We start from the raw sequence: 13284 nt of genomic DNA, 5'->3' as shown, positions 1-13284 counted from the left end.
ATTTGAGTGCTGTCATTTGCAGTGTAAGAGATTTTTCCTTAATGACTTTCTGCATTACTGATTGTGTAAATATGAACACTGTAATGCCTTTTTATGTTTATGTCTGATATGTAAGCATATGGTGCTGTCAAATGAGCTAAAAAGTTCGCCCACCCCTGGTTTAGACAGTACATAGTGAAACAAAACAACGTTTCTCTGGAACCAGGTGCTACGTGTACCATTTAAACAAGGTTACATACCGACATAACGTGCACGTGTGCGACATCGACAAACCGGCCAACATGAAGTGCAAAAACATGGGACACAGGCTGTGCAAGAGCAACAAAAGTACCATCAAACAAAACATGTAGATAACATAGAAGACAGAAAGTGCTAAAAAACAGTGAAATTTGTTATGAAGTTGCTGAGTAAAAATGTACAAATGCTGTGCAACATAAGTGTGAGAAAGAGGGAGAGTTTGTTTGTCAGTTCAGAGTGGAAAGTTCCTGAGTGTTCAGTTGTCTGATGGCCTGTGGAAAGAAGCTGTTACATATTCTGGGTCTACCTGATCCTCCACACGACGATCTGATATGTACTATTTTTGCTTCAAAAAATAAACAAAAGTGATCTTTCTTCAAATGCTCGACTGAAAGTTTCCTCCACTTTTTGCCACTCGTTCATTGCATGTCAGCTTCCCCCCCAGCATTCTCCTTTAACTTTCTCAGTGTGTTTACTCATGACTTCCGGTCCCTTTTGCCCTGACTTCCTGTACTGCAGGAGGGTGTAATGGTGGGAGCGGTGGGGGCATATGACTGGAATGGCACAGTAGTGATGCAGCTGGGCACAGAGTCTGTCGTGCCAGGCAAGGCGACGTTCCACAATCCCCTGGTGGAGCGCTATGAAGGCCTGGCAGGATATGTTGGTAAGTGCAGTAAAAGACTTTGAAGAACTCTTACGTTTTATTTGTACATGCCTTTGTTGTGTAATAAAATCCCTTTTTATGCCTGTTTTTTTTTTTTGTCAGTTTCTAAAAATGAATAGAATGACATTACCAAGCTTTCTGCTCTTAGTCCAGTCGTTCATACAGTGACAGGGACCCAGACTATGGCATAGGATGGTAAAGTCATTCTATTGCCACTCTGACCAGCAAGTGCTTTATTTCAGTCTTGCCTGTACATGTAAGTCAATTTGCGTGTTGCTCAGCTAAAGGACGTGCAATATAAAAACATGGGTACATTTCCACTGTGTCCATTCCATTCTTCTGAGAGGGACAGAGCCTTCGTCTGTTGAGGGCACCATAGTTCCAGTCTAAACACTGGTCATGTTCTGGTGTGCAAACTGTAAACACGGACCTTAGACCAAAATGGTTTATCCCTCACCTCCCTTCTCTTGTAAAGGAGCCTTTTAAGGGCATAGACAGCCACTGTATCCGCCATAAAGGGATTGGCAGGAACATAATGCGGATTGTTTTCTGAGGGGTGTTTCATAAGCTGCCGTAAACAGCTGGCTGAGTGGCAGTCCATGCCGATTCAATTATTAAAGAACGTTCTACACTGTAGCCTTAGGAGCAAGATGCTTTACAACATCCGGTGCATAATGACACAATGGAAACCAGCTGGGCTGCACTGGGGTTACGTTCAGCGCTCAAATACGGTACATTTGTCAGAAGTCTCGTTGAGTGTTGGCTTTCAGAAAGAAAAAACTCACACATTTAAAATGTTGTAGCGTGGCAGTTGGACCATTCATCTCCAAAACTGTCACTCTGGCTGCAGGTTATGATGTGACTTCTGCATCTACCCCTGATGGCGTGCTGTACATCACCGGCGCTCCCCGCCACAACCACACGGGCCGCGTCACCATCTACCGCTTTGATGGGGAAAACATCACCATCACACAGACTCTCAAAGGAGAGCAAGTCAGTTTCACTATTGAATGTCAATATTACAGTATTTGGATATGAATTGAATATATTGATCATTGTGTATTTGTGTAAGATAATGCTCAGGCTGTCATAGTTAACACGTGTGTGTTTTGTAGATTGGTTCCTATTTTGGCAGCGTCCTGCAGACGGTGGATGTGGATGGAGACTCGAACACAGACCTGCTGCTGGTTGGGGCTCCAATGTACATGGGTGCAGAAAAGGATGAACAGGGTCAGGTGTACGTCTTCAGACTGAATGAGGTGTGTCACTGGTTGTGGCCTGTCACACGAATCAAATCATTTATTTCCATCTTTGTTTCTATTTCTGTGCCCTTTAAGCATTTCTTGTTTTTGTTTTATTTGTCTCCTCTTCTGTCACTTGTTGTGACTGCATTGTGTTCCCACTAACCACATGTCAACCCATGCCATTTGTCCAACATGTGTGTAAGTGTCCAGGCCACACACTGAGTGCATCTGTTTTGTGTTGCCAATTTCACCAGCATCACTTAGTGTCTGGAAATACTGTTGTCTGTCCTATGCATTTGACATGTTTTTAGATACGCCTGTCAGATTCAGCACTGAGGTATTCCCATGGATAGTGTTGCAGTGCTGACTGTGTACCTTCCCCCAGGACGGCCTCTTCGAGCATCAGATGACCCTGCAGCCTGTCAACCAGACATGCTGCACAGCGCAGTCGAGCAGTTCCTGCAAGAGCGTTAACAAGAACGAGCCGTGTGGGGCACGCTTTGGCACCGCCATCGCTGCCGTCTCAGACCTCAACCTAGATGGGTATGCTGATGTTGTTATTGGCTCACCACTTGAGAATGACCACCGAGGTGCAGTGTACATCTACCACGGTGATCAGCGCTCGCTAAAGAAGAAGTATGTCCAGGTAAGGTCATACAAGGAATGCATTGACCAGTGTAGTATTGCTTTTTATAAAATGTCTAACACACTCAAATGTGCATTGTGTGGGTGTAGCGCATTGCTGCTGGAGGAGATGGGGAGAAAATGAAGTTTTTTGGCCAGTCCATTCATGGCGTCATGGACCTCAATGGAGACGGTATCATTGACGTCACCATTGGAGGGCTGGGGGGAGCGTCTTTGTATTGGTGAGTGCATGCTTACGGGGCGTATATGCAGCATATATGGGCCCTGAGAGCCGAGTTATAAGACATTATGATATTATGTTTGTTTCATATGCACTGGTTTTGGGTGGTGGATCTGACAATGCAGGGAGAATGGAGTAGGTCAAATAATATATGGAGTAGTGCAATCTACGGCAGAACAGTACAGTATGGAGGAAAAGGTAAAGCAGTTCCGACAGGTAATATGAATCAGTATGTAAAACGCCTGATGCTCTTTTTTTGCTAGCCTTATACACACGTCTTGGTTATCCTGGGCTCTACTACACTCTGATCCCCCCTGAATGTCCCACACTTAAAATCTAAAGCATCTGGCTTAGTTCGCATTAAATTTTAATACCTTTAGCTTTTAAAGGACCAATGGGTCTCCATTTATTATTCCCACAGACAGACTCACAAACTCAACTCTGTGTGTGTGACTTACATATTGTTCTCACTTCATCTTTCTGCCAGTATGTGCCATGATCTCATATGACATGAGAAGATCAGCAGGGAAGCCACTTCATCTCTCCAGCTAGAGACATAGGTTGTCACATCAGTTAGTTTCTCAAGCTCATCCGAGATCTCTACGCAGCCAAACTTTCCTCCCACCAGCTCGTGGAGACAGTTCCCTGGATGCTGTGTGAGAAACTCTTGAGCTCTTCTAAGCGCCTCGGCTAAAGACAGAACAACTTGGCAGCAGCCCGTCCATTCGGGCCCCTGAGGAACAAGACCATAGAGAGATCAGCAGTCAACTGTACATAAAAGTGGATGCTTTGTGCAATTCAACAGCTGCGTGACAGAGAGTCTCTGTGGAAATCGGTGACCCCCGTTTCCTGGTTCTCACCGATAGAAAGTCATGATTTAAAGAGTTTTAGATTTAAATGAAGCCAAGCCCTTACGAAGAAAAGCAGACTCTTTACTTTGCTGAATTGATTTAAAGTGCTAGCAGAGGAAGGTAGGTACATTGTACAGTATTTGTATGGGCACCAGGTGAGTGTGGATCATTTCTCTGAATTGTAGGTCTCGGGATGTGGCTGAACTCCATGCCAGCATGACCTTTGAGCCGAACAAGATCAATCTGCAGCAGCCTACTTGTGAAAATCATGGCAAGGGCACTGTTTGTGTCAAAACCACAGTCTGTTTTGAGTATAGCATTAAATCTGAGAAAAAAGAAATATCCTCAGCCGGTAAGTCTTCATTGAGGGTTTTTACACCATGTTTTGAGTCAGTATGACAGAATTTGCGGCTGAAATTACATTAGGCATTATTTTACAGTAGTTATTTGTGAACATGCCCAGACTTATTCTGCCGTAATGCTGTTGATGTACAGTAATGCATTATAGCCTGATGCTGGATGGGCTGAGGGCAACATCAAGAAGCAGATTCAAAGACTCAGATGACCGGAAGATACAGCATAATGTTACCATCACTGACAGTCTCTGCAGAGAGCATACCTTCTACATGTTGGCAAGTAAATCTGTCCCTTTACAGCAGCACATGGGCCACTGCTAGAGAATCTTATGTTTTTTTGCCTGATTAAGAAGAATATGAAATGGTATGCTCCAGGCTTTCAATTCTAAGTAAATGGAAGTCTGCTGATAAAGTTAAGAGCACCAAGGCATTTTAATGATTCATTTTCCTTCACAATCACAATACATTTTAAAGTGCAGTGGAACGTTAGCTCCTCATATTAAATGAGAGGGCCTCCAACTTTAATCAGAACCACAGCCATTTGGATCAAAGCACAAGAATAATTGCCTTGACTGAAAGAGTTTAGATTACACCCAGGCTGATTCAGGCAGAGAATGTTCATGTAGCTGAGATATGCTCTAGTGCTTTACTATCACAGTAAAGACCGAGATATGTTACACATGCCTCCCATCAGAGGGACTTCAGAGGGACTGTGGGGCAGTGGTGGCCTAGCGGTTAAGGAAGCGGCCCCGGTTTGAATCCCGAAGCGCCAAGGTCCCACTGAGCTGCCACTTTGCAAAGCTCCGTCCCCACACACTGCTCCCCGGGCACCTGTCATGGCTGCCCACTGCTCACCAAGGGTGATGGGTTAAATACAGAGGACACATTTTGTTGTATGCATCATGTGCTGTGCTGTGTATCACAATGACAATCACTTCACTTTACTTTACTGCCAACGTACAGGGTGACTAGAGATGAAACAACATTGTTAAATATGATGGATCAATAGTTGAAAGATGTATACCTGTTCTATTGTTTCTTAGTGTGGCCCAAATATGATTTTAAAATATTGTCATACCATAAGCTTGTTATGTTTTTGCAAAATATACATTTCTGAATTTGTTGTAGGCAACGTCTTTAACGTTTTATCATGGGTTTGTAAGCCTATACTACCATCTAGTGTTCAATAATTGAATTGCAATTGAATAAAAGTGAATTGTGAACTCAGTTTTACAAAATGTTTTTAAAACTTATTTTATGCTTTTTGCCATGCAGGAGAAGTTGGACTTCAGAGATCCAATTATGGTTCTGATGGATTTTGGTTTAGCTGATGAGAACAAAGGCCCAGTACTAGATGACAACCTACCCACATCAATCAACAAGACCGTAAGCACACTATAATTGTTATATTAACAATTTTTATTTTACTGAAAAACCATGATAACCCTTGAACTTGTTGCTTTTTTTTAAATGAACACAGTCAAGCGTCAATATGGTCACTAAACACTAGAAATAATAATAAATAGAATAATAAAGTGACCATCACCAAGGGTGATGGTTAAAAGCAGAGGTCACATTTTGTTGTGTCACCATGTGCTGTGCTGTGTTTCACAAGGACACTTTAAAATGTGATTAATGAGTCATTAATATTCGTCATGGTGATCAATTCATGCTGCACCTGTAATGGAAACCATCTGATATTGTAATAAAACTATTTCAATAATTTAAACCACACATTTTGACAAAACATACTTTTTCAGATTCCTCTTGTGGATTGTGGGAATGATAACAAGTGTATCGCAGATCTGCACCTCAAAGCTGAAGCCAGCATCAAAAGGTAATTTGGTGAATATAACGTGTTTTCTTGCCATCATTCTCGGAAAGTTTAAAACAGAGGCTTCTTCACGCTTCTGCCATCATGTCTCCAGACTGGTCATCAAAGCAAACCAAGAGAAATTTCACATCACCATCAACATCGGGAACAGCAGGGACAATGCCTACAACACCAAAGTTCACTTAAGCTACTCAGAAAATATCAACTACGTAAAAGTGGAGGTGAGCCAGTGGGCTAAATTAGATTGCTAGATAAAGGCGTGTTCATCTTAGTTTAATGAAAGCACGTCTTTTGCAGGCAAAAGAATGCGAACCGAACAAAACCAGAGTGGTGTGTGCAGTTGGTTATCCATTCCTCAAAACAAAAACAGAGGTAAAACCATATGCTGTTCATTTCACATTTGGCCAATCGGAAAATATTTATTTAAAAACATTTTTAAATAGAGGTTGGTTAAACTCAGAATAGAGTTGTAGTACATGCTGCTATTTCATGCAGTTATAGTACTCCACTTTGAGGTAGTAAAATACAGGCATTATTTTTTAGGTTACTCTGTTCACCCCTGTCAGTAATACAGCAATACAACATTATTTTGAACAACAGTTATAACATCATAGAGAGTTGATTTATCAAATTAATTTAGGAATGCAACCAGCCAGGGAAACAGCAGACTATGACTGGGGACCACATTTTCGTCACAGTTACTGTATTTTAAAAAGTGCAGCACGTTTACTATATTGAATACTGTAGTTTTGTTCTGTAGACATGATGATGTGTATTGAATAAGGTTTTTCCCATGTTGAATAATTTCTAATTTATTTTCCCAGGAGGAGTTTAAGGTCATCTTTGAAGTAAATCCCTCACACATACAGAAGGACATTGTCATCAATGTAACAGCAAGCACGTAAGGGAGAGAATGTTTCCGATCAGTCCTACTGTAATAAACATTTCACTAATCATGATACTCATGATACTTTCACTTTCATACATTCCTGATTTATGTTCACTTAGTGACAGTGAGGAGCCTGAGTCTGCACTCAAGGACAACTTTGTCCAGATCATCATCCCAGTCACCTATGAACCCAGCCTGAGATTTACAGCGTGAGTGAATGAATGAGAGTAATTCAGTCATTCCTTAAGCCAAAACATTATAGACAATCCACTTCATGTATCCATCTTCAGGTATCAGGCAATGGCAATAAAATTACATTTTTTGCATTGTGCTGACATGCATTTCTTTGCAACCATTTGATATTATGGCCCATTTCTAAATAGTCCATTCTTTCATTATTTCTGGTCATATAATAGTCACAAGTACATGAAGGAAGAACACATCATCATAAAAGAGGGAGAGACGTTCCCCAGCATTCTAAACCACACTAGTGTGATCGGAGATGAAGTGAAGATCAGCTACACAGTAAGAAGCATCATCATGGATTTTGAGGTCTGGATTTATATTTAGGAATTTTAGTGACCTCATATTCATCATATTGTATGCTTAATCTGCCCTAAAGATCGAGAATGAGACAGAGATGGAGACGCCACCTCTTCAGCTAACAGTGACATATATGGAAATTTCACCAAGAGCGAATAACCTGCTCTACCTCACACACATCACAACCCAACCAGCGGTACGGTATCCCAGAGTGAATTCATTCAGTTATCACTTTATATTTATTTTTGCTCAGAAACTGTTAAATGCAGTTTTATGAACTAAATGTATTGTATAAGTGTATAGTTTCCAGTGGCGACACATTGGTGATGTTCCTTTGAGATTTTTTAATTCAACTTAAGTTGTGAGGGAAATTGAGGTGACCAGTTGTCACCATCCTGGTATTTCTGGGTCCTCCTGTTCCGTTTCCCAGTCCCTCATTCCCTATCCTCTCTGATTACCCTGGTTGTTTACATCTTGATTATTACATTTACATTTACAGCATTTATCAGACGCCCTTATCCAGAGTGACTTACAATCTCCCTGGAGCAATTTATGGTTAAGTGTCTTGCTCAGGGACACAATGGTAGTAAGTGGGATTCGAACCCGGGTCTTCTGGTTCATAGGCGAGTGTGTTACCCACTAGGCTAATACCACCCTATTAGTATTATTAGTATTAATGTATCCATGCCATGTCTTGTCCTCATTCTATCATTATTCATTTTATTGTGGTTTTGTGTCTGTGTGAGGGCCCCTGGGCCCGGTTTCATTTTACTAAAGCCCAGTGTTTGTGAGTCATGCGTTTGGGTCCTTCTTACCACAGAAACAGAAACACAAAACCCTGGTCTGGGAAGTGGAACTGAATGACTCAGAAATATTATGATCTTGACACCAGTGTTGTGTTGAATGTCTTTACTCATAAGAGTCATTGAAACAAAAAGAAACAATTGATTAACTTCGTATGTATTGAAGACTGATGATCGATATATGATCGTATTCAAATGTGTTATCCTGTTCTTCCAAAGAACGTGGTCTGTAATGCAACATCCCTGATTGATCCCCTCAAGATCAGTGTCAAACATTTTTCCACTCCAAAACCAAAAACTGAGACCCTTAGCAACTACCTTGTGGTAAGCAAATATGTGACCAAGTTGTCTAATTGTGTGTTTTGGTTGTCTTATAATATGTGTGACGTAAATTGTGGTATAAATTGTGCTGTGTGTCTGTTTAAGACCTGTAGGGACAACTGTGCGTCCTTTAGCTGCAATGTACCACCTGTAAGTTTCAGTCAGGTTAACGTCACCTTCAGAGTGTGGAAGCCAACCTTTGTCAAAGTAAGTTTGCCCAAAACCAAATACGCTGCACACCGTGTATCAGTTGGTTAATGCAAAAGGACATGAAATGAAATCGTTGTATGATACAGTGAGTTCTTGAGTGCAGATTTGTTAGTTCCCTACAGAAGTACATATGACACCCGTGGGTGTCAAAATTGGTTTTACCACAAGGGTAAATTATTCATGCTGTTTCCATGATTGAAAGATTCACTCACCTGTTTTCTGTTACACATCCAGAGTGTTTCTCAAACTCAAGGATAAATTTCAAAAGGCACATCATCAAATCCAGATGAAGATTGTTTCAGTGTCTAGGGTCATTCAAATCCCACCAAATCCCTCATTCAGAGAATTTTTTTAAAGCAAGGACCTGTGCACGCTCGGTGCTCATAAACCACCCAGAATCCAATGCATACATACTAGAATGGGGGCTTCAATCCCAAATGCCTGCACACTAGCTAGACTGTTCCACTGTGTTGTCTCATGTCTGAAGGACCCGACATGGAAGGACCCATCCAACCTATTAAGAATTAGTGAATTCGTTTAAGAAACACCTAGCAAATCTGTCCTAGTGTCATGCTTTACACTTTGGGCCCAAAAAACGAAAAATCACTAAACAAAGCAAGCAGATACAACCACTTGTGCAGGTTGTGTAGACTAACACCACATTTCTCAAACTATGGGCCTCTTCTGCACCTGTCAAAATTCAGTCAGAAGTTCTGTCCCCCTTGAGTTCACAGCCCACCCCTTTGTCTCATTCACTACAAACCTTTAACACACACATTTTAAGAGCGGTCAATAAATCACGGCATGTCTGAAGCAAGCGAGTCTGGAATCTTTCCTTTGGAAAAGTCAAATGATGCCAACTGACAAAAAAGCATCACCCATTTACTTGGTTGGGTGCGGTCATTTATGCAGGCCCCTGCAGTCCCAAAGCCTGACATGACTGGTCCCCAGGACAAATGAGTTTGAAAAATGCTGGACTACCACACACAGGATGAAGCCAAGACAAAGGGAACAGTATGAGGCGCCCCCCCTAGGAATATATGGTGTATGTGCAATTTTTTCTTGATATAGGGCCTAGGGGGCGCCTCAATAGAACAGAAGAGGAAGAGGAAAATGAGAGGAGAGGAAATAAGGAAAATGTGAGGCTAGGAACCAGCACAAAGATCCATATGAAGACCATCCTGTCATGGTCCATGGGAAAAACACACCATAGTGTCAAGATATATTAAGAAAATATAAAAACATAAAATAGAAACACAATCAGTGTGTCATGCATGCAAGCTTCAGACACATTTTAGGATCATGTCACTAGTCATGCAGGATGAATAAAAATGAGTAAATGTCATTACTAAAATTAACATTTTTTATTACATTCCCTTTAGAATGCAACTTGTTTGTTTCTTTGCAGGCAGAATATTCCAGTCTGTCAATGACTGTTCATGCCAGACTAGGTACTCTCAGCCCAGAGCTTTTCATGTTGAACAAGATCAATGAAGTCAGAGACGTGAGTCCAGCACTTGAAACAGAATGTTTATTGTCTGGGCCACTGGTAAAAGCAGGAAATTCAAGCTCATATTTCATGCTCTTGCAGGTCAAAGTGCAGATTTCTAAGGAGGGCCTGGATGGGATTCCTCTGTGGATCATTGTCCTCAGCATTCTCATAGGACTTCTTATCCTGGCACTGGTGATCTTTGTTTTATGGAAGGTAGGAGTCCAACTGCCTCAGTCACATTCAATTACAAAACTAGAACCAGTTAGAACTGGTTTTAGTTCATTCTGGTCTTAATATAGCTAACCCTTAGCATGAGTAGAGCTAGATAGTATTAAATAATATTCTGTCACAAGACATTTAATTCACAATAAATGTACTAAAAGCCTTTTTCCAACCTTTTTCATAATTTCAAAATGTGTGTATAGTCTATATACTATACTATACACTATATATTACTGTATATAGTCTATATATATTTATATACACACACACACATATATACACAATTCTGAATGCAAAACATAAGCCCTTATATTCCATTTCATTCTTTACCTAGGCTGGATTCTTCAAGAGAAAAACTATGGAAGAAATGAAGGATGAGTGAGGCTGTTTTCACTTTGCATACTGCACCAAAAAATTCTGTGTTTAAACACAGTTTAAACAACTGAATCCCAACAATTTCCTAAATAAGTTAATTGTCCCCTAAAAGTGGTCCTCTGTAGCAAGAACATGAATTTATGGAGGAAGTATAGCTGAATCTACAATGGGATGCATCAACAGCTTGTCTGCAGTCTTCAAATACATCGTATCTACCGAAATGTGCTCCACCAGCATAATATCCCTGCTTTGGAGGTCTTCTTTTTGAAGGACAATCCACCTTCAAATGCAATAAGGAGCCTCTGTCGTAGGAACTGGATCTTGGCATTGCACACCAGATCGTCTTAGATTGCCTGTGACCATTTTTCAGGACCATACTGTCTCCAAGGGGACATGAACATGACTAACCATGTTGGAGACTAATCACATTAAAAAGGCCTGTAATTTTGCTTTTGTAATGAAAACACTGTAAATCTCAATAACTCAGCGATTTGTTTGTGTGTTTGTAGACATTTTATGAATTTTGGCACATTTCTTCTCGTCTATAAAGCAAAACACTGACCTTTGTCACAGGCATGTACCCTCAAAATGAAGGACATCGAAACAAGTTTGTACTGTAATGGCAATTAAATGTAGTCTTATTTGTACATATGTTGTATGTGGATACATGAATGTTTGCAAGTGTGTAATTTAAGACGTCTTTAAGTACAAAACAAGCAGTAATGCCTGTGTATGCTTTTTTTTTTAAATCAGCAATGCTACTCAGGTTGCATATATTTCTGTGAGTGAATGTGACATAGATTCAAGCAGGATTAAACTGCCATTGGTTGTGCCCACTTTCGCTTGTTAGCCATTTGCTAATAAGCGCTTCAAGATAACAGCTGCCCAGCTCTGCAGGACACAATGATGGAATGAAAAATGGATGAATGGTGGATTCTTTCACTAGTTTTGGAAATAAAGGGTGTCTGGTAAACAAATCACTATGCATTTACAAAATGTGTCTTACTTGTATTTGACCAGGTTAAAGAATGTTACTGCACGCATTATAACAGATTCAGTCTAAAGCAAAAGACGTGTGATGTCTTTTTTCTTATTGCTCCTTACTGGAGCAAAATATCAGATTTGATTAACACCGTTGAAAGAATATTTTGAAAGGTTTTTTTCAGCCTGTACATTGCTGATGTCATTGAATGGGCTTTCTTTGTGAAAATACAAATAACAGGGGTGGTACCTTTTCAATATTTACAACACAGCATCACTATATGTTGAACCAATCTAATAATATCCGACTAATAATTGGTCCGATATTGCTTCTTGTCTGGCTGCTTTCCATCTGTATTTTCTGTATTTATTTCTATTTTAACTTCAGCGGTGTTCATCATTCATGGTTTTTCCAATTTTTGTTTTACAAAAGTAGCAATGATAAGAAATGCACTAGAGGGCGTTATTGCAGTATGTAGTTATTGAGATGAAAATTCAATTTCATTAATTGTTTCTTCATTGCCACTTAGTTTGATTAACTGTTTAGGGGTTAATCTGTCATGTTCTTTGATCATATACGTAAAATTAATTGCACAGGTCCTTGTTCACAGTTTTTTTGTATGTGCCCCACTTTTCATTAAGCAAGTCATTAGTCGAGTTAACTGTTGTTGCTACATGCTTTGTGAATTATAGATGCCACATTTTAGTCCTTTTTAGTGCAAGTTGGTCAATATGGCATTTGTTGACATTGTTGACCTCTTCTGGCCAAAATTAGATCACCAACAAAAAAGCATTCTCATTGGTCATTACAACAAAAATTTAAAACAAGTTAATGCAAACTGGGATCTGTAAAATTCAGGCCTCTCTGAAAAATGAGAGCAGTTGATATGCACTGCTGGGAAGGTTTACTTGTAATGCACTGGTCTGGATAACTATATATACTCTGTTACACACAAGTGTTTTCAAAGGAAATTATATTGATAAATAAAATATTTTGTTTTTTATTGACTCCCTTACATTATGTGTCAATATTTGTGTTAAAGTATATCTAAATAAAACTTTAATCATGTATAACTTTACAAATGTTACAAATGCATTTTTTTATGGTAAACTTTTAGGTTTAATCAAAAATGTGCACATGGGATTACAGATCCTGCCTTTTTTCAGTGGAAGGGACTTTATTCATGTGTTAGGGATTAGCATCTGCCCTCATTAATCCTTTCAGTGGTGCCCCATTACTGCCCGCTTCATGACCCCATGTTGAACATATGTCTTACATTTCAGTTTTACTTGAAGAGTTTGGATTTAAGATAACTGTCTAGATGTTTCAACTCCACTTGTCTGTACAAGGGCTCAAGTCTCAGGCCACAGCAATGTTAACAAAATCATGTTTACAC

The 13284-nt window shown here is 40.1% G+C and overlaps 1 protein-coding gene across 1 annotated transcript in view; it reads left to right on the top strand.

Annotated features, from left to right (window-relative positions):
- Positions 1-12903, top strand: part of itga1 (integrin, alpha 1) — a 31260-nt gene extending 18357 nt beyond the window's left edge. Inside the window, exons 11-30 of the mRNA XM_028973351.1 lie at positions 757-901; positions 1752-1894; positions 2017-2160; positions 2531-2791; positions 2881-3011; positions 4047-4213; positions 4357-4493; positions 5493-5603; positions 5978-6054; positions 6146-6272; positions 6349-6423; positions 6876-6952; positions 7060-7149; positions 7357-7465; positions 7563-7679; positions 8506-8610; positions 8713-8814; positions 10226-10321; positions 10409-10522; positions 10866-12903. Of these exons, the coding sequence (XP_028829184.1) occupies positions 757-901; positions 1752-1894; positions 2017-2160; positions 2531-2791; positions 2881-3011; positions 4047-4213; positions 4357-4493; positions 5493-5603; positions 5978-6054; positions 6146-6272; positions 6349-6423; positions 6876-6952; positions 7060-7149; positions 7357-7465; positions 7563-7679; positions 8506-8610; positions 8713-8814; positions 10226-10321; positions 10409-10522; positions 10866-10913 (2376 nt within the window). The 3' untranslated portion in view covers positions 10914-12903. The remainder of the gene's footprint in view (positions 1-756; positions 902-1751; positions 1895-2016; positions 2161-2530; positions 2792-2880; positions 3012-4046; positions 4214-4356; positions 4494-5492; positions 5604-5977; positions 6055-6145; positions 6273-6348; positions 6424-6875; positions 6953-7059; positions 7150-7356; positions 7466-7562; positions 7680-8505; positions 8611-8712; positions 8815-10225; positions 10322-10408; positions 10523-10865) is intronic.
- Positions 12904-13284: the final 381 nt, after the last annotated feature.

Source organism: Denticeps clupeoides, chromosome 3 (genome assembly GCF_900700375.1).
Source record: "Denticeps clupeoides chromosome 3, fDenClu1.1, whole genome shotgun sequence".
Classification (NCBI taxonomy): Eukaryota; Metazoa; Chordata; class Actinopteri; order Clupeiformes; family Denticipitidae; genus Denticeps; species Denticeps clupeoides.
This window is presented reverse-complemented; position numbering and strand designations above follow the sequence as displayed.